A 20577-nucleotide genomic window follows, 5' to 3' on the forward strand; every position below is an offset into this window, starting at 1 on the left:
CAAGAAGAAACTGTCTGTACTTATTGCTTTATGTTTTGTTTTTTTTCCTTTCTTGTGTGGTTAATGATCTCTCCATTGGCTACGTGTTTGAGTCTGTATAAGAGGAGGCTGCTGAGGCGACGGAGCCAGAGAGATTCTTTTGACACTCATGTGTGTTGATGACCACTGTGTGTTAAATGACCTTTCTCCAATTGCAATTGCTTTAATAAACTTGTATCTTTATTCTGATATCTGCCTCCTAGATTGATGTTGCTTTAACAGCAGAAACATAATTTGTGGATGTTGTGATTTACAATGTTGTTTTTTTGGGGTTTTTTTTTTACTTATTTGTTTCATCTTTGTTGTTTTGTTAATAGCTGAATTAAAAAAAAAACATGTTCTATCTTATATCTGAGAAGATTGAAGATCTTCTCAGCTCTTGATTTTTGTTGAACTGAAGCAAAGCTTTTCATTTTTCATGCCTAGTCTATGTTACAATGCTTACAAAATATTGACTTAAAAATGATTTGGGTTTTAATTTTACACTTGCCTTTAACTTTAAGAATGAATGTGTCTGAATTGAAATGTTATGACATGTACAATGTAATTCTTGTTTGCTGTTTTAATAATGTAAATGTAAAACAATTGGGTGATATGAATAAATAAGAAGGGAGAAATGGTATGTCTTTATCATGAAATCTTTTACCCTCTTAGAAACTGTCTTAAGTCATTTAATATTTCACATCTGATGTACCCATATATATTGCATAACGTGAAAAAGAACAATTTGAGTCATTAATTTATGAAATGGTCAACTTCATGCTATAAAAAGAATTTAATTTAAAGCAGTGCTTTAATCATTTTTTTCCAACCCTGATCATTGTTTATTTTTTTAAATAATTTTGTTGAAGCATGTTTGAAAAGCAATGTCTGACTTTCATTTGTACATTTTCATAGAATTGTTATCCATTATTACCTTTGTCAGATTTCAAGTTATTTCTGTGACCATTGTGGGTTTTCTTTCATTAGCTGAGGAGAACCAACAATTCCACGTGAGTATATCCCCGATTTTAGACTTTAGCCTGAATGAAAATGCACTGGATTATTCCAGTATGTTCAAAAAAAGATTTAGGATGTCCTGAGCAAAAGATTTCAGGAGTAACAAAATTACAAATATGTTTTATTAATAGCAAACCATGCATCTCTACAGACCCTGAGTGATCCATGTTGTGCTTGGCATGCTTTTCATCTCCACCCCTGTATCTGCAGGCCATGCCACATGGCATGACTCCAACACTCTTGCTTTATCACCACACTGGGTGTGGCGCTTTCAGGAACACGAACAAACAAATGAATCCTCTGCCAGGCAGAACAGGTTCAGCTCTGGTCTTTTGGTAGGCCAGGACTTCCGGGACGGAGAGGAGGAGGACTGATTCACTGAACTTCGGTGTTAAATGCGACTTAATTCGGAACATGACGACGTTGGATTTGGAAAGAAGTGACTGTAATAGTATGGAGTGTAGTGACGAGGAAGGAAGGAGTGGTCGGAATGAAGATAAAGAGTGGGAATTGGTGGGAAAGGGTGGAAAGAAGCAGCGAGCTGCTGAAAGAAAGAGGAAAAAAGGAAATGAGGAAAGCACTGAAGACACTGATAATGAAGGAATTGAGGAAGGAAAAGAAGCACCAAAAAGACAAAATCTGAACATTATAATAAGATTTGATGAAGGAGAAGGAGTCAAGAAGATTGATCCACTTAAACTAACAAAAGCACTTAAGACACATGTTGGGGAAATTAAACATGCTAAAGTACTGAGAGATGGAAATCTTTTGATTGGCTGTAATTCTGAAGGTCAGGTTGAAAAGGCAAAAAAGCTTGGATGGGTGTGTAAAGTCAAAATTAGAGCAGTTGTTAAAGTGGGTGAAAAAAGAAATAATGAAAGCAAAGGAATCATAACAGGAGTGCCGTTAAGTGTTGACATGAAGGAATTAGTTGAAAATCTGAAAGAAAGAAACAAGGAAGTAAAAGGAGCACGAAGAATGACAAGGGGTACAGAGAAGATTGAAACAGAAACTGTGTTGCTGGAGTTTGAAACAAAAGAAATGCCAAAGGAGGTTTTCTTTGGCTTGATAAGATTTAGTGTCAGGGAATATGTGCCCAAACCAGTGAGGTGCTTCAACTGTCAGGAATTTGGCCATATTGCAAAAATGTGTAAAGGAAAAAGGAGATGTGCCTGTTGTTCTGGAGACCATGAATATGGTAAATGTGGAGTTGGAGTTAAACCAAAGTGCTGTAGTTGTGGAGGAGAGCATAGTGTCGCTTTTTGGGGATGCGAGGTAATGAAACGACAATCAATGATACAGAAAACAAAAGTTACGCAGAAAGTAACGTATGCAGAGGCGTGTAAAGTAGTTGAGAAAGAGAAACAAACTGGGAAATCTCTAACAGGAGAAAAGCAAGTAATTTCAAAAATTATGGAAATGGTTGAAAAGAAAATTGAAGAGGAAAAAAAGAAAATGGTGACTTTTATTGCAGGAGTTATAAATGCAACATCGGATGTGAAATCAAAAACGGAAAGGATTCAGATTATTGTAAAGGCAGCGTGCCATAGTTTAGACTTAAAGAATATTCGGTGGGAGGACATAAGGGGAGAACTGTGTAATCAGGCAAGTCAAGAAGGATAGTCTCAATATTACAATGGAATGCGAGGAGTCTTCTGTCAAATGGGCAAGATTTTAAACAGTTTATTTACGAATTAAAAGAAAAACCTGATGTAATTTGTATACAGGAAACTTGGCTGAGGCCTTTTTTGGATTTCAAATTGGATGGATATATTGCAGTTAGATATGATAGAGAAGAAGGAAATGGGGGAGGGTGTCTTTCTCTGATTAAAGAAGGTATTCCATATAAAGTTATTGGAAGAAAAGGAGATTTGGAGTATGTTGCAACTGAAATATGGGTGGAAGAGAAGGTACTGTTGGTTTTAAATTTTTACAATCCTTGTAAAAAGCTTGAGGTAAGTAAGCTTGAAGAGATGGATATGAAAGGAAATGTTATTTGGTGTGGAGATTTTAATGCACATCATTCATTATGGGGTAGTGAAAAAATAGATTATAATGGGAACATTTTAGAAGAATTTCTAGATAGTAATAATTTGGTTTGCTTGAATAATGGAAAGAAGACAAGAATTGATATAAATTCAGGTAAGGAATCTGTACTAGATCTGACATTTGTTTCTAGCTGTTTAGCTCCACTATGTGATTGGCAAGTTAAAAATAAGTCATTTGGTAGTGATCACTACATTATAATCAGCAAAATAAGGATGGGCCAGGTGCATAGGCCTGAAATGATAGGAGGGAAGTGGATATTTGAGAAAGCAAATTGGGAGGAATTTTATAACCTATGTGATAGGAAAATTTTAAATGTTCAAAATGATCAGAGTATTGAAAGTATGAACCGAGTGATTAGTCAGGGTATTTTAGTTGCTGCAGAGGAGGCTATTCCAAAAACATCAGGGAAAAATAGGAGAAAGTTAGTTCCATGGTGGAATGAAGAGTGTAGGAAAGCAGTTAGAGAAAGAAATAAAGCATTTAAATTGGTTAAAAGGTCTCATAATTTTCAACATTTAATTGAATATAAAAAGTCACAAGCCAAAGTCAGGAGAACAATAAGGAGCACAAAAAGAGAATACTGGAGAGGTTTCTGTGACACAATTGGCAGTAGTACAAAACTAGGGGATGTTTGGGGGATGATCAAAAAAATGGGAGGAGATAGAAGGGAATGGAGTTATCCTATACTAAATAAAAATGATATAGTAGCTGTAACTGACAAGGAAAAGGCTGATATGTTAGTGAGAACATTTGTGGAGATACATAGTGGTAAAAATTTATTAGGTAATGAAATGGAGGGAAGAGAGAGAACTAAAAAGGAATATGATGGCATCTTAAGAAGAAAGGAGAATAATAATGATCTGATGAATTATCCTTTATCTATTGGAGAGCTAAAAAGAGCTTTGGATAGAACTAGGAATAGTGCTCCAGGTAAGGATGAGGTGTGTTATATTATGCTAAAACATGTAAGTGAGGAAGTTTTAAATAAATTATTAATTTTATTCAATAAGATTTGGAAGGAGGGGAGACTGCCTTGTAAGTGGAAAGAAGCTATTATTATTCCGTTGAAGAAACCTGGGAAAGATCAGAGTAACCCTGTAAATTACAGACCAATAGCTTTAACATCTAATCTGTGTAAACTGATGGAAAGGATGGTGAATGAGAGATTGACACAATATTTGGAGTCAAAACATTTAATTGCTCCTTATCAGAGTGGTTTTCGTAGAGAGAGAGGAACAATGGATCCTATTTTATGTTTAGAGGATGATATTAGAAAAGCTCAGATTAATAAAGAAACTGTTGTTGCTGTGTTTTTTGATGTGGAGAAAGCATATGATATGTTATGGAGGGAAGGGCTAATGATTAAATTACATCAGATAGGTATAGGAGGTAATATGTTTAATTGGTTATGGGATTTTTTAAGGGATAGAAATATTCAAGTTAAAATAGGATGTCAGTTTTCGGAAATATGTAAAATAGAAAATGGAACCCCTCAAGGAAGTGTGGTAAGTCCAACATTATTTTCAGTTATGATCAACGATATTGTTAAAGAATTATCCATCGGTTTTGGTAAGTCACTTTTTGCTGATGATGGAGCATTATGGAAAAAGGGAAGAAATGTGGACCATCTTATTGTTAAAATACAGGAAGGTATAGATAAAGTGAGTAAGTGGGGAGTAAAGTGGGGCTTTAAATTTTCAATTGAAAAGACAAAAGTAATGTTTTTCACAAATAAAAAAATAGGGGTTGATAAAAAGTTGTGTTTATATGGGAAAGAGTTAGAAAGGGTTGATTGGTTTCGTTTTTTGGGAGTAGTTTTTGATAAGAAACTAACTTGGGGAAATCATATAGAACATATTATGGAGAAGAATAAAAAGGTTCTAAACATTATGAGGTGTTTAGCTGGGTTGACATGGGGTGCAAATTTCGATTCCCTTAGAAATATATATGTGTCTCTAATTAGATCAAGAATAGATTATGGGAGTGTGGTGTATGGATCAGCAGCTAAAACTAGGTTAAAAAAGTTAGATGTTATTCAAGCCCGAGCACTGAGAATATGTTTAGGGGCAGTTAAATCAACACCAATATGTGCATTACAAGTAGAGTCAGGAGAAATGCCATTATGCATTAGAAGACAGCAGCTAATGGTCAATTATTGGATAAGTTTAAAAGGACATAATGCAGATCACCCGGTTAAGAAATTATTAGGAGAGTGTTGGGAAAGAGGAAAGAAACAAATTGATAGCTTTGGGTGGGTTGGGGATGATAGAGCGAAAATTTTTAATGTATATTATAAGGAATTTAGTCCAACTGTATTGTGGCCTTTGAGACCGACATGGATTTGGAAATATATTAATGTAGACAGAACACTAACAAATATTAGGAAAAGGAAAACATTAGATACTTGCCAAGAATTTTATAATCAAATGCAGAATAAATATAATGAATATTTGCAAATTTATACGGATGGGTCGAAAGACCCTAAAAGTGAAGCAACCAGTATAGCTGTAGTGATTCCTGAATTAAAGATTAGTATTTCAAAAAGAACATCTGATTATTTGAGTGTATTCGCAGTAGAACTAGGTGCTATTTTAGTAGCTTTAGAATGGGTGGAGGAAACTAATAGGAATAAAATAATAGTTTGTAGTGACTCTCTATCTGCGTTGATGAGTATAGGAAAGGGACATACAAAAAATCATCAAAATATTTTATATGAGATTATGGCGGTTCATCATAGGATATGTGAACAAAATAAAAAAGTTGTATTATTCTGGACTCCTGCTCATGTAGGTATTATGGGGAATGAAAGAGCGGACAGGCTGGCTAAGGAGACAATTAAAAAAGATGATATTGATATGCAAATAAAGTTATCTAAATCTGAAGGTAAAAGTATAATTTGGAAAGAAAGCAAGAAGATATGGGAAGATAGGTGGGTAAATGAAATAAAAGGAAGACATTTATTTAGAATACAAAAAACAGTCGATGTAGAAAGGATCAGAGGATTAAACAGGAGGGAAGAGATAATTATAAATAGAATACGAACTGGGCATAGTTTCCTAAACGGAACTCTTTTTAAGATGGGGAAACACCTTACTGGTTTATGTAGATGGTGTGATGAAGTAGAAACAGTGGAACATGTTTTGATTAAATGTAGGAAATACGCAAGTCAAAGAAGATTATTAAAAACAGAACTAGGTGTTAGTAGGGAATTGAAATTTGAGAAGGTGATCGATCAGCTGAATAGTATTGAGGGGAAAAAGAAGATTTTTCGTTTTTTAAAAAACACTGGGATTTTTAAGAGTCTTTGAGGAGTAGGTGGTAGGAGTCAATAGAGGGCAGTAGTGCAACATAATTGGATGCAAGCTGCCGTTAAAATCTAAAGAAGAAGAAGAAGAAGAAGAACAGAACAGGTTCAGAGGAAAGCAGCAGCCATGGCGTCTGTTTCGTACTCAGAGGAACTGACTTGTTCTGTCTGTCTGACCATCTTCACCGATCCAGTCAACCTTCCCTGTGGACACTCCTTCTGCAGGCAGTGCATTTCAGAGGTGCTGGTCACACAGCAGCACTGTCCACAGTGTGGGGCAGCTGTAGCACTGGAGGCAGCAAGCCTCCCAACAAGCCTCGTTCTGAAGAGCCTGGCTGAGAAAGCCAAGGCGAAGCCGGACGAAGGGAAACGTCTGACAGCAGAGGTATGGAGTTATGTTTATGTGTGGAATCGTCTTCTAAAGCTAAACTGGTGAACTCTGATATATTTAATTTAAATAGCCTGTCCCACTGTCCATTTCATGACTTAAGTTTTTATACAGCTGGATGACAACATGGACAGGTTGCAAAAAAACATTAGCTGTACGTCACAAAACTGAACTATATAATGGTAGATGAATCACCTTTTCTTTTCTTTTTTTTACATAATTTCTAAAAGAACCTTGATTATTACACAATATACAACAAAATGGTAATTGTTACACAGACTTGTTAAAATAGAGAAAAGTAATTGGAAAATCTCCATATATGTACCCTTTAATTGTCTAGTCAATAAAATAACTGAGCAACAACTTTTGGTTCTTATCTTTGTCTGCGAACATGGACTGGTCAGGGTTTGTGTACAGATGGGAGCCAGAGATTACCCAGCATGCACTTCAACTTACAGGAAAAAAAAATAGTTAATGATGTAAAAACTAATCTTTGATAAAAACAGAAACACAAAAAGAGGTGAAAAACACTTCATGAGTGTGTTTTAAAAAGGAAACGACGGTGAAGACGCTCAATAATTAGAGCCTAATGTTATTGAAAATGAAACTGGGACTGAAAAAGTAAAATGTGTATGAATAATCATTCCTTAAAAAATGTGTTTGTATGAGAATAATTTCTTTTAAAGATGCATAGAGAATAAAAAAAGGACAGGGTGTAGCCAAATTAAATGTTTTTTTTTCTTCTGTACATTCAGATATAACTTTTTAAGTATAAAATATTAATGTTCAATTTTGAGTTTAAAAAACCTTTAATGGGAATAATTTGAGTCATAAAGCAAATAATGAACATTAAATGTGAAATCCTGGCCAATGTCAAAATATCAAAGGATTCAGGCAGCCAGAGTGAATAACTTACTACTCATATGACAAGCAGCATGTAAAATAATAACAGAAATTAAGTAAACCTTAAGTGTAGTGAACTTTAAATTTCATATTATTTATATGAAATTAATATTAATTATTGACAATTAAACCAGGTTTGTTCAGGTTTAATTGTTGATCTCATGCTGGTTCAGAAGTTGGTATAACTGACATGTAAGTGAAACAAGAAGTTTTTATACATTAAAAAATGCATATAAGTTTTTCTTGCATTATATTTAGGCCCGAGCAGCAAAGCGCTGCGAAGGCCTATTGTATCTGTACTGTTTATTATTACGATTCTTCCCACCTCTTCGTGTGCCTTTTTGGGGGCTTTATTATCAATTGATTATTCAAGGTCAAGGTTTGACTGGCTGTTCTCCAGTCACCAGCGACTCCACGACGCCTTCAGAGTACGACTCCGACTACAACTCCACCATCGAATACAGCTTCTTCAGTGAGTCCCGCGCTCTCAACCGTGTGGTTTCTCCATCTCAAATTGCTTCAACGGACTGATTTGGACGGAGGGATGTTTCTGTCTGACGGTTCATTGTTCAGCGGCTAACCGAAGCTAGCTTGTTAGCAGCTAACCCGTTAGCAGCGGCTGTGAAGCTGTACTGGGACTGAAGCGACAAAACAACTTCTGAGAATACGCCAACTCTCCTTATCAAGACGTCGAAAACTCTACTTTATCCTGCTTGGCTGAATGAAAGGTATTCATAAACAGCGATCCGAAGCTAGCCTGTAAGCGGTGGGAGCTAACTGTAAGCTAATCTGGAAGCCGGTAGGCAGTGGAAATCTGGAAGGTAACTCGTAAGCAGTGGAGAGGAATTTTCATTGGAGAATAAATAGTAAAAAAAATAAATAAATAAAAAAAGAAAAAAAGTGAAATTGAAAGAAAATGGGACCCAGAAAGACTCCAGCTTCGGAGGATCTGGATGATATCAAGAAATCCTTGGATTTTCTCTCGGAGGAAGTGACAGCTATACGGCTGCACCAAAACAACATTTTGGACTTAGTGAAAGAAGTGAAGTCGTTGAGACTTGCTAATGAGGAAAAGGATAAACGAATCGCTGCATTGGAGAACCGAGTGGCCGAATTGGAACAGTACAGTAAGATAAATGATGTGATCATCACGGGACTCAGAGTTAAGCCCAGTTCGTATGCCAGCGCTGTGGCTGCAACTAGTACTGTTGGTGAACCATCGGTAGAAGGGCTTGACTCCACAGAGAAACAGGTGACTTCTTTCCTCCGGACCAAGGGGATAGAGGTGGACTGCGACACTGTGGAAGCATGCCACCCGCTTCCGAGAAGAGGAAAAGATGATAAACCCGCCATTATCATGAGATTCACAAAGAGGAAATACAAGTTTGCCTTGTTAAAACAAGGCAGATTGCTGAAAGGATCTGATGTATTTATTAATGAGCACCTGACCAAGAAGAATGCCGATATCGCCAGAAAGGCTCGGTTTCTGAGAAAACAAGGAAAGATTCAAGCAACATGGACAACAAATTGTAAGGTTTTCGTTAAACTTAATGGAACTCCAGAGGAGGCAAAGGTTCTGGTTGTTCGAGACATCGCTGACCTGGATAAGTACAATTGAATGTTTTATGTTATATCAGGGATCTTAGATGATTGCATATGACACTCAATCACCATGTCTCAGTTGAACAACATGTTGTCCTCATCGGCTATGGATACAACATTAGCACCTCGAACTAAAGCAGACTACCCTGAACTGAAAACTTTTGACTATACTGAATATAAAAGCCAGGATAAGGAAAAGGACTTGGACCCAGAAAACAACTTTTTCTATAATAATGGGAATAACTGCTGCTACTACTCGACTCAACAATATAATATTACAGTTAAAACAGACAATAGATTCTCCATAATACATTTCAACAGTAGAAGTTTATATGTGAACTTTAACCACATCAAGGATTGTTTAAATCAATTTAAACAGCCTTTTAGTGTCATTACTATCTCAGAAACCTGGCTTACTTCGAATAAGGGAGCCGATTTTGAATTAGAGGGTTATGAATTTAGTTATATTAATAGAGAAGGAAAGATTGGTGGAGGAGTAGCTGTATATGTGGACAACAATTTCAGATATAAGTTAATTGAAAACATGACTAATGTGGTTAAAGATCATTTTGAATATTTAACAGTTGAAATATATATGGAAAAAAATAAAAATATAATTGTTAGCTGTATATATAGGGCTCCTGGTTCTAACATGAACCTCTTCATAGAATGGTTTGAGAAAACATATACAGCTATAAATTCAAAGAACTATTTTATTTGTGGGGACTTTAATATTGATCTGCTAAATGTCAACAATCACAAATTGACTGAAGAGTTTATTAATACCACATGTAGTTTGAGTCTTTTCCCTCAAATTACGAGACCTAGTAGAATCACAGCTAATAGAGCTACATTAATAGATAACATATTTACAAATTTAATAGACAACACCATAAGTGGATTGTTAGTTCATGACATCAGTGATCATTTACCTGTTTTTGTTGTTTGTGATATCTGCCACAAGAAAGTAATGACTAAAAATAATCCAATCAATAAAAGATTAAGGACGGAAAAAACTATAAATGCATTTAAAGAAGATTTATCTAAACAAACTTGGGAGTCAGTACTAAAAGAAAATGACGTGGATGAAGCATATGATAATTTTCTGAATATTTTCAAATTATTATATGACAAAAATTGTCCGATTGTAGAGTTTCCTTCTGAAAATAAATATTTTGATCATCCATGGATCACAAAGGGATTGCAAAATGCCTGTAAAAAAAAGAATAAGCTATACAGAGATTTTATAAGGCATAGATCAACTGTGGCAGAAAATAAATATAAGAAATACAAGAATAAACTGACTGTTGTTTTAAGAAAAGCAAAACAAGATTACTATAGTAAACAGTTGGACAGAAATAAAAATAATATTAAAGGTATTTGGAATATCTTAAACAAGGTTATTAGAAAAAATATTAAACATGTCAGTTATCCACAAAACTTCACAAACAATGAAGATAAACATTTAAATAATACGGAAGAGATAGTTCACAATTTTAACAAATACTTTGTGAGTGTGGGCCCAAAGTTGGCTGAGGAAATACCGCAGCCCACAGGACATGAAATATCAAATGATGCATTAGTGAGAAATCCAGATTCCATGTTTATTACAGCAGTGGAGGAAAACGAAATTATAGATATAGTAAATAAATGTGAAAATAAAAGGTCAACTGATTATGATGGCATCGACATGATAATAATTAAGAAGGTGATTGTGGAAATTATTAAACCGCTAACATATATCTGTAATCTGTCATTTCAAACAGGAATATTTCCAAAAAAAATGAAAATTGCAAAAGTAATCCCACTATATAAATCGGGGAATAGACATGATTTCACAAATTATAGGCCTGTTTCATTACTTCCACAATTTTCAAAAATTGTGGAAAAAACATTTGTTGTCAGACTAGAAAGTTTTCTTAGTAAACATCATCTACTGACTGAAAGTCAGTATGGATTCAGGTCACAAAGATCCACAGCAATGGCAGTTATGCATTTAATGGAAGAGGTGACCAGTGCTTTAGATAAAAAGAAACATGCTGTTGGGGTATTTATTGATTTGAAAAAAGCATTTGACACAATTGATCATGATATACTACTCAGAAAACTTGAGTGTTATGGTCTAAGAGGAGTAGTGTTGCACTGGATGAAAAATTATCTCAGCAATAGGCAACAATTTGTGCAGTTGGGTAATTTCCAATCCTCATGCTTGGATATTGTTTGTGGTGTCCCTCAGGGCTCGGTGTTGGGGCCAAAATTGTTTATTTTGTATATAAATGACATATGTAAGGTATCTAAGAGATTTAACTTTGTATTATTTGCTGATGACTCAACCATCTTTGGCACGGGTGAAGATTTAAGAAAGATGTTGTTTGAAATTAATCGAGACTTATGTAAACTGAAGGAGTGGTTTAATATTAACAAATTGTCACTAAATTTAGATAAAACAAAGTTTATGTTGTTCGGTAAGTGTAAAGAGAAGAGTGATTTAATAATACAAATTGATAATATGATTGTGGAGAGAGTGACTGAAATTAGGTTTTTGGGAGTACTGATTCAAAACAAGATCTGTTGGAAACCTCATATAAGATATGTCCAATCTAAATTGGTAAGAAGTATTGCAGTCCTTGCTAATGCTAGAAAATATTTAAACTCCTCTGCCCTATACATTCTGTACTGCTCACTTATTTTACCTTACCTAAGTTACTGTGTGGAAATTTGGGGCAACACTTACAGAACGTTACTACAACCATTATGCACATTACAAAAAAGAGCCATTCGCTTAGTTCATAAGGTTGATTTTTATTGTCATACCCACAATCTATTTATAGATTCTTATTTATTGAAATTCACTGATTTAGTAGAGTCTCAAACTGCACAGATTATGTTTAAAGTCAGAAATAAAATATTGCCAGAAAAGATTCAACAATTATTTTCCGATAGAGTGGGGGGATATGACTATAGAGAAAACCTTAACTTCAGAACTTTGAAGGCTCGTACAACAATGAAAACATTGTGCATTTCGGGGGTTGGTGTGAGGATCTGGAATAAACTCTCTAAAGAGCTGAAGCAAAGTCCAAGTATGAGACATTTTAAGAAAGGTCTCAAGGCAGCTATTATTCAAAGTTATAAGGAAGAACAAGGGGGATAATCCTGGTTGGGAACCAAAACTTTAGGTAGGATGTCATCAAGTAGGTGGCATGTCGGCGCAGGTGTGGGTAAATATATAAAGGTATGAAAATAACAGTGTATTTTGTCTATAAGCAGATGGGTGTGTATATGGGTGTATGTACGTATATATGTTTGTATATGTAAATATATATATATGCATGTGTACAGATGTGTATGTGTGTGTATGCACTATTTTCATTTAGCTGAGGAAATCTTATTATACTTATTATTTCCTTTGTCAGAAAGGATATCGGACATTGAAAATACTGTGATAAATTACAGCTGGAAAAGGGGTATGACTACATAAGTTATACTTCAGCATACTCCTTTTCAGACTCATAATCACCGATGTGATGTGTTTTTTTATTGTTTTTGTTTTTGTTGGTTTTTTTTGTTTCTTTTTTAAAAGAAATATATTCTGTACTTTGTGTCGTTTACACTGTCGGTGAAAGGTTTGTCTGAAATAAACTAAACTAAACTAAAAAAAAAAAAACTAATAGGTGTCCTAAAATACCCTGTGGTGAAATTATGACATCGCTTAGGCCACGCCCCCTGAGAACAGGAAGTGTCATGTTTTACTGTGAACGGTCGCTATCTTAGCCCTTTGACCTAATCAACATGAAACTGTGTCCAGAGACAGAAGACATGTTGGTGTGTTGTGGATTCAAGCCCTGACCGGCTGCGATGAAGCAGCTGGGTGTGGCGGCGTGGCGAAGTGACCTGTAACGCCGATGCCATACGTTTGCTTCTAGATTCCACATATTTTGACCGAGCTGCATCAAAGTTGGCTTGAGTGATCCTGGTGGGATGCCCGTCGATCCTACGTCATCATATTATGACGTCATCTAAGCCCCGCCCCCCCAGAACAGGAAGTGCCGTTTTTTTCCTTGGAAAGCTCCATTTATGGCTCTCTTGACCTAATCAAGACGATTCGGATGATAAACTCTGTCAATGCTCGCTGCTGGCTGAACCGTGTGGGCGTGGCCAAATGGCGAATATCAGTCCCTCGCCATATGCATACGTTTGGCTCTTATTCATGCATAGATCATCCGATTGGCGCCAAACTGGATATGTATGACCTTTGTTCACCTCTAAAGAGCCCAACGGGTTTGAAATGTAATTTGACTCCACTGCGCCCCCTAAGTTAATACATGGGTTGTATCTCCTCGACGCAATGACCGATCTGCACGAGATTTTTTGACAGTTATCGGGCAGCGCTGCCGAACGCATTCACGCGTATCGCCCGGTGGACGGGCGGGGAAAATGCGCGACAGCTTCTGCGGCGGCTAGCGGGCGGCGGTGCTGGAAACTGCGGCAGAGCTTCTGCGGTGGGGAGCGGGCTGCGGCTCTGGAAATCGTGCGAGAGCTGCTGCGGTGGCTGGAACCCCCGCGGTGGCCAATAGGCCGGAGCGGCGCTTGCTGCGAGGGCCGCCCGAGGCTGCTTGCAGCTTTAATTTACATTATTTGAGATTATAAACATTATTTCTGTTCTCTAAATGCAAGTTAAATGAGAGAAATACATTTTATGTATTTATTGTTCACTTGTGTCATAAGTTCAGACATTTATGCACAATAAACATGAGGGGAAAGACCAGGTGATGTCATAACTTGGTGAGCTGCTAACTGGATAATTCATCATGTTTTAGTGCAATCAAGCCACATCAGTTAGTGGATTTGATGATGTGTTTAAATGTTGTTTCAAATAACGTGGCTTTAAGGCCACTGAGAATGAAAAAAATCTCCCAAAAAGAAACAAAATTCCAGATAGTAAATCTAAAGAATTGTACATAAAACCCGGGAAACCAAACAAAACAACAAAGAGAAAACAGAAACCTAGAAAGATTTTCAGGTAATGATTCCACTAGGACTAAAAACTAAATTAATCACACCTCTGATTGAAATATGTTTGCCAGGTCAGTATTTTGAGGGATGTAAACATTTAAATAATCAGGTGGAGGAGACCTGATTATGGTATTAACATAACAGTACCAGCAGGAGCCAATTTTATGTAAGAAAATATGAATCAATCTGTCTATTTTCACAAATCTAGTCTGTAACCAAATACAGGCTAGATTTGTGAGATCAGAATATTAAGGCCAGGCTGGGAAGATTTAAAAAATAGAATTATGAGAATTATATTATGAGAAATATTAAAACTGTATTCTCAAATATTCTGACTTTAGTAACATATTATTATGATTTTATTCTTGTTTTATTTACATTATTCTTGTAATTGCCTTCACAAAAACACCTAATACTATGACTTTATTCTCAACCTATTATGACTTTATTTGATATTATTTTCTTAGTATGGCCCTAATACTCCATTGTTCTAAACAACATTTTATTGTTTATTTAGTATCTAGATTTTCATCTGAAGCCATTATATGAAGGGACTGACCGTGTGATGGACGGCAGACCTGACCAGGGTGTAACTCTAATCCTGCATAGGCTCATAATAATATTCTGACATTAATAATATGTTCTCCCTCCACTTATGCTTGTTATTGAAAATGCAATACAACCAATCAAACACTCAAATGTCGCAATGTGTGTCTTCCAGGTGGCTGGACTCTGTCCTGAACATGAGGAGAAGCTGAAGTTATTCTGCATCACAGACCAGCAGCTAGTTTGCATCATCTGCAGAGATGGCGAGGAGCATGAAGGTCACCAGTTTAAACCAGTTAAAGAAGCTGCTGCGTCGCTCAGGAAACAGCTGGAGATGTTTGAACAATGCACTGCCAACGATATTCATGCTGTAGAACGTCTCGCTGATGCACAAAAGGACGAAATGTTTAAAACCAGAGAGAGATCTCAGCAGCTGTTGGCTCGGATCAGCAAGCAGTTTGAGGAGATGCATCAGTTTCTGAGGAGGAGAGAAAATGAGATAAAGAGCGAGCTGAAGCACAAGGAGGAAGACAACGTTGAGAAAATGAGAGAGACTTTCCAAGCTACAGCCGTGGCTTTGTCTGAGAGCAGAGAGCTGAAGGAAAAAGTCTCCACGGTTCTGAAAATCACAGAATCGGAACGGTTCTTAAAGAGCTGGGCAGAGGGGAAGAGCAAGGGGGCGCTAGAGCATGTGTTCAGGCCCAGAGTGAATGAACTCCAAGTGGTGGAGTCTTCTCTCTCACTGGGGCCGTATGAGAGCCACCTGCAGTTCTTCATGTGGAAGGAGATGCTTCAGGTGATCCAGCCCCGGGCAGCACTGCTGACGCTGAAACGCGACAGTGAGGATGTGGTCGTGTCTGATGATGGGAGAAGTTTGTTCTGTAAACCCAAAACACACCAAGTCTTTGGATACTCCAAACAACAAAGACGTTTTCAGAAGCAAATTATGCATCATCCGTCTGCTTTCATAGCTTCACCCAGTTTTACATTTGGTGAATCTAGTTACTACAGCCAAAACCCTTCTGGTGCTGAAGCCACAGTAAACTTACAAACTGCATCCAGTGTCAGTGAGTTCAGAGCCGGGCAGCATTACTGGGAAATTGAGGTTGGCAGCAGAAACTATTGGGAACTGGGGGTAATGCATAATCTCCTGAAATATGATGGAGTAAAATATGCCATATGTGGCCCAAATGTCACCACAGATCTAGAGTTTGGAAACAGACCCAGAAAGATTGGGGTTTACTTTAACTGCTCTTCTAAAGAGCTCTCCTTCTATGACGCAGACACCATGACACACATCCACTCTGTGAGCGCTGTCTGTGTGACCACGCCAGTGTCCGCACAGATTAAAATCCAACACATGGAGCCGGATCATAGTCCTGTCACTGTCTGCTGGTACTGAGCAGCACTGCAGTTCAGCAGAAATCACTGGAAGTTGAGCTGAAAAGTACAGAACTGGATCAAATATGACTTAGATTTATACAAACTTTGTTTATTTTGAAATGGCTTTTATTTATTTCATTATTTCATCTTCCATGCAGCGTTTTATTGTTAACACCTGACAAAAAAATTAAAAATAAAAAATCATTTGAGCTTCAGGTGAAATTTATTATCTGTTAATGAAAAAGGTATATTGAATTGTGAATCTTTCTGGATTATATATTTTTTGCATCAAGTTTTTATAAGCAGCATGAAGTTATTTTCTACTCATGATTATTGCTAGAAACTTTTTTTTTTTTTTCCCCCACTTGCCTTCAACTTTTTTGAGATTAGAAAAGTAAAATGGATTACTAAAGTGTTTTTATTGAAGTCATGATGTAATTCTACCAAAATGCTTTTAAAAATACAGTTTGAAACAGAATAGAAATAGAAGAATTGATGTACACTTTTTAAAACTTGATGAGATTTTGTCTCACTGGGATATTGAGTTTGACTAGATGTATTTATCTTGATGTCTAAAACGCCATCATCATTTAACATTGAGACAAACATAATGTCTTAGAAGAATATGTTTGAACTTTCTCTGAACATGTTCTGTGTCTTCTCTGTATACAAATGAATAAATTTGCTCACATATTATCACATTTGGTCTGCTTTGCTTTTCTTTCCTGAAACTCATATCAGATATTTAATAATATTGGGATTCTTTTAATTTGACTTATTACTAATTTAATACATTTATGACCTATTATTCTATTATTCTATAAAAAAATTTCTATTGTTTTTACTTTATCAAAATGTGGTTTCACTAATGTTCCTTGTCTTTGGTATGATTGGACTCTGGTGTTGGTAGTTGGTTTTATGCTTGTTTTGTTGAAACAATGCCTCCTGCTTATACTCCGTGTTCACAACTCGTGTTTTTAAAACTCAAAAATAACTCAAATTATCAAGATATATTTAATAATCCCATCAAAAAAACTCTGACTGTGCAATTTTTCCAAATTCTCATTTGGTGTTTCAAACATGATTCAAACATTTAACAAAGACAACACAGTCACATAAAAAGCATGGTGTTGCCAACTGAAAATGTTCTACATGAAAGCTGGTGGTTACAGGTTTGCCACCAGGGGGCAGCAGGATACAAAATATGTTTACAGCTCTGTGACTAAGAACAATGAAACAAAGTACTACCATCTGACATTACCTTCTAAATAATAGGAAAAAGAATATATTTGTGCTGCCTATTCAGAAAAATACTAGCCTGAGATTTTTAAATATTGTCTAATTTCACTATAATCACTGTTGCTTTCCTTTCCTCACTGCCAGGAATGCAATAATCATTCACATCAGCATTATCAAAATCCTTTTTGTCAGTTTGTTAATCTGATGGATTCATCACCTGCCCCATGATGGGCTGGCCCCCTTTACACCAGCAGGGTGTACTCCGTGTGGTGGAGTAGTGGGTGGAGTAAAGGTAGACTACAACCAATGACCGCTGTAGATAGGCATGATACTAAAGGACCGTCAAGATGCAGCAGTGAAGAAAAAGATCACATCACAGGAGCTGGATGCTACGACCATGACGAGGCTGTAGCCAGATCATGAAGAAAAAATGAACAGTCTGTCTTGAAAATCCCTAAGACCAAGAAATATGACAAATATGAATGTTAAGTGATTCATGCTGTATTACCTTCAGTCTAGAGAAGCCTGGTAGGAAGCTGATGTGTTTTTAGTTGACTTTTTTTTTATGTGAAATTAAACTCTAGTGAATTAAAATGGACTGTGGTCACCACTAAATACAGATGGTATATAATCATATTTACCAAAAAAAATTTTTTTGAGCTCATGCTCAATAGGAAACGAGACGTTTCTACAAAAGTCCTGTTATGCAAATTTTAGGCCGTTGGCATCGAGTACCCGCTGCCAGTTTAAATCCAATTCAACATGAGAAAAGTCAACTAAAACCACATCTTCTTCCTACCAGTCTTCTCTAAACTGTAAATGGGTGAAGGAAGGTAGAAAAAGTCTCTCCCTTGGTCAGCAAACAGTGGCGATGCAGGAAGCCTTTGCTATTTGTTGAAAATTGCTGCTTTCATGGATATTGCTGACATTTTTCAAAGACGTGGATCTTTTTAGATTTGTATAACTTATAGCCATGTTTTACTGTATGAGAAAGATTTGCATGGGGATTACTGTCTTACTAGCAAAAGAGGCTTAAAAGACAAATAAATTTTTCATATCATTGAAAAATGTAAAGGTTCTTGAAGGGCATATCAATGGGGGTTTTTCTGTAATGTGACTTCTTACTCTATTGAGGTTGGTAGGACACATTAGCTATATACATTGTCAGAGAGCATTTTCGTACTGGATTAACTTTATGCTTACAAACAACACCAATTGCTAGCTTAGTGATCTGGCTGTTTTATCCATGCATGAGATATGTCAGTGTCTTGTCCTAATTTCTCAGCTCTGGGTTTTTCCCTTAAATAGTTTTATAATCCAATTGGAATCCCAATCAAAGCAAAAAGTCAACAAAGTTAATTGGACTTCCCTACATCCGTCTACATGCACTGAAATCCTTAATGTTTCTCACATAGATGAATGACCCTCGCAGCAAACATGCTGTGTCTTAAAATACTAATACATTTTCAAAAATCTGCACAGAATTCATGTTGTAACACCTGGCTACACGTTTTCCTTCAGGATTCCTTTTCTTTTTTTCAAAAATTGTGTAGCTGAGTGTGTCTTTAGGCTGAATACTAATGCCTCTCAAAACAAATCAATTTTTCAAACAATTGACACCCTAGAGATAGCCATAGAAAGTTGACTTACATCACTCACACTGAGCTTCTAAGCCAAATTAATGTCCATAACATAGCAGAGCAAAGCTCAGTTTAGCCTTTTAAAGAAGAAAACTGTTAATTCCACTGCTAAATGGCTTTTCTCAAGGGTTGGGTCAAACAAGCTTTTCAGCCACAGGAGGTTCTTCATTCTGAGTCATGCTGTTCTTGCTGCAAGGTGAAGACGTAGAACGATGAAAGAAATCAGAACATAAAGGGTATAAGTTGAATATTAATGGAAAGGATTTGAAACCCTCTCTGATTTAACACCTGCAGCTACCTGGTAAACTGCAGCATGAAATTGCACATTCAGAGCAGTTTGTCAATGGAGCTTTCAGGAGATAAAGCAAATGAAATGCAGAGTGGAGGAAACATATTGGACTTCTACACAACCTGATGTTTCTTTGAATATAGCGTTCCTCACAATAACAGCGACGGCTGGTAAAGATGTGCAAAAAGGCATAAAATTCATCTTTATCACAGCTGTATTAGCTCACAGTAAAAATTAAAAAGGAATCACGTCTACAAAAATGTCTCGGATATTGGCATCCCTAATGGTAAAATAAATCAATGCAACCGTTCTTGTAATTAATCATTTAGTTATTTCCTGAAATATAGCTATGACCCTCAGTACAATGTCCCTCATCCACTTTTCAAAATGAGAAAAACAAGAAAATACAACCTTCCAGTAAAGCAAATGCTCTTCATAAGTCAATAAATAACTTATGAAAGATATTTGCCTAAACTCGCCCGACAAACAGTCAGAAAAGCTGAAACGTTTTAAACATCGGGAACTGTAGCAAGGATTGGTGTTATGAGGGTCACCAAGATTCTGTAAAGATCATTAAACACTTTAAAAATACCAACCAAGAGTAAATTTGGGGGAAACAGCCACAACAACCAAGGTTTGCTGAGTATTCTGGTATAATAAATAAAGGTGCATAATTATAAATTAATTTATAATCAAATTAATTTGATTGTTTCTATGAATAAATTGGCAACTATAAGGGCGCATAGCCAATGCAGTGTACTCAGTGTACTATAACCCTGGCGGGCCACCATGCTTTACTTGCCCCCCACCAGGCTAAACATTGTTTCCTTATTGTAAATAAAGTTTTTTTATGCACCAGTAACAATGACTGTAAAGAGGAATTAAGCTAGGTTTATAGTTTGTAGTTGAAGCGTTGTACTGGGCACGACGGGGTGCGCACCAATTGCTCCGTCCTTAAACCTGCCTGTTGGCTTCAAACACCATTTCCAAATTATGATGCCTGCTTGTTCACCTCCGAATTTTTTTTACATCTAAATTTTTTTTAATACAAAAACAAGGTGTGTCGCTGGTAGACTTCTCTAGCAAATAGATTCTTTTGATGCATCAAAGAGTGATGTCATCACTGCTGATGTCATTGTTACCAATGGAACTGAACATTCTAATAGTTCATTCACATCAAACA

At 36.4% G+C, this 20577-nt stretch overlaps 1 protein-coding gene across 1 annotated transcript; it reads left to right on the forward strand.

Moving 5' to 3' along the window:
- Positions 1 to 882: 882 nt before the first annotated feature.
- LOC116724034 (nuclear factor 7, ovary-like) lies at positions 883 to 16927 on the forward strand. The gene is made up of 3 exons (XM_032569342.1): positions 883 to 1354; positions 6498 to 6776; positions 15019 to 16927. Exons 2-3 carry the CDS (start codon positions 6519 to 6521, stop codon positions 16243 to 16245), a joined length of 1485 nt encoding a protein of 494 aa, XP_032425233.1. The 5' UTR covers positions 883 to 1354; positions 6498 to 6518; the 3' UTR covers positions 16246 to 16927.
- The last annotated feature ends 3650 nt before the right edge of the window (positions 16928 to 20577 follow it).

The sequence above is a fragment of the Xiphophorus hellerii genome, chromosome 1, assembly GCF_003331165.1.
Source record: "Xiphophorus hellerii strain 12219 chromosome 1, Xiphophorus_hellerii-4.1, whole genome shotgun sequence".
Classification (NCBI taxonomy): Eukaryota; Metazoa; Chordata; class Actinopteri; order Cyprinodontiformes; family Poeciliidae; genus Xiphophorus; species Xiphophorus hellerii.

What these genes read in the sequence shown, in the direction of transcription:
- LOC116724034 (XM_032569342.1), top strand. Translation starts at nt 6,519, where the DNA reads ATGGCGTCTGTTTCGTACTCAGAGGAACTGACTTGTTCTGTCTGTCTG. An exon ending in GGAAACGTCTGACAGCAGAG is followed by an intron (nt 6,777 to 15,018) that starts GTATGGAGTTAT and finishes TGTGTCTTCCAG; the next exon opens with GTGGCTGGACTCTGTCCTGA.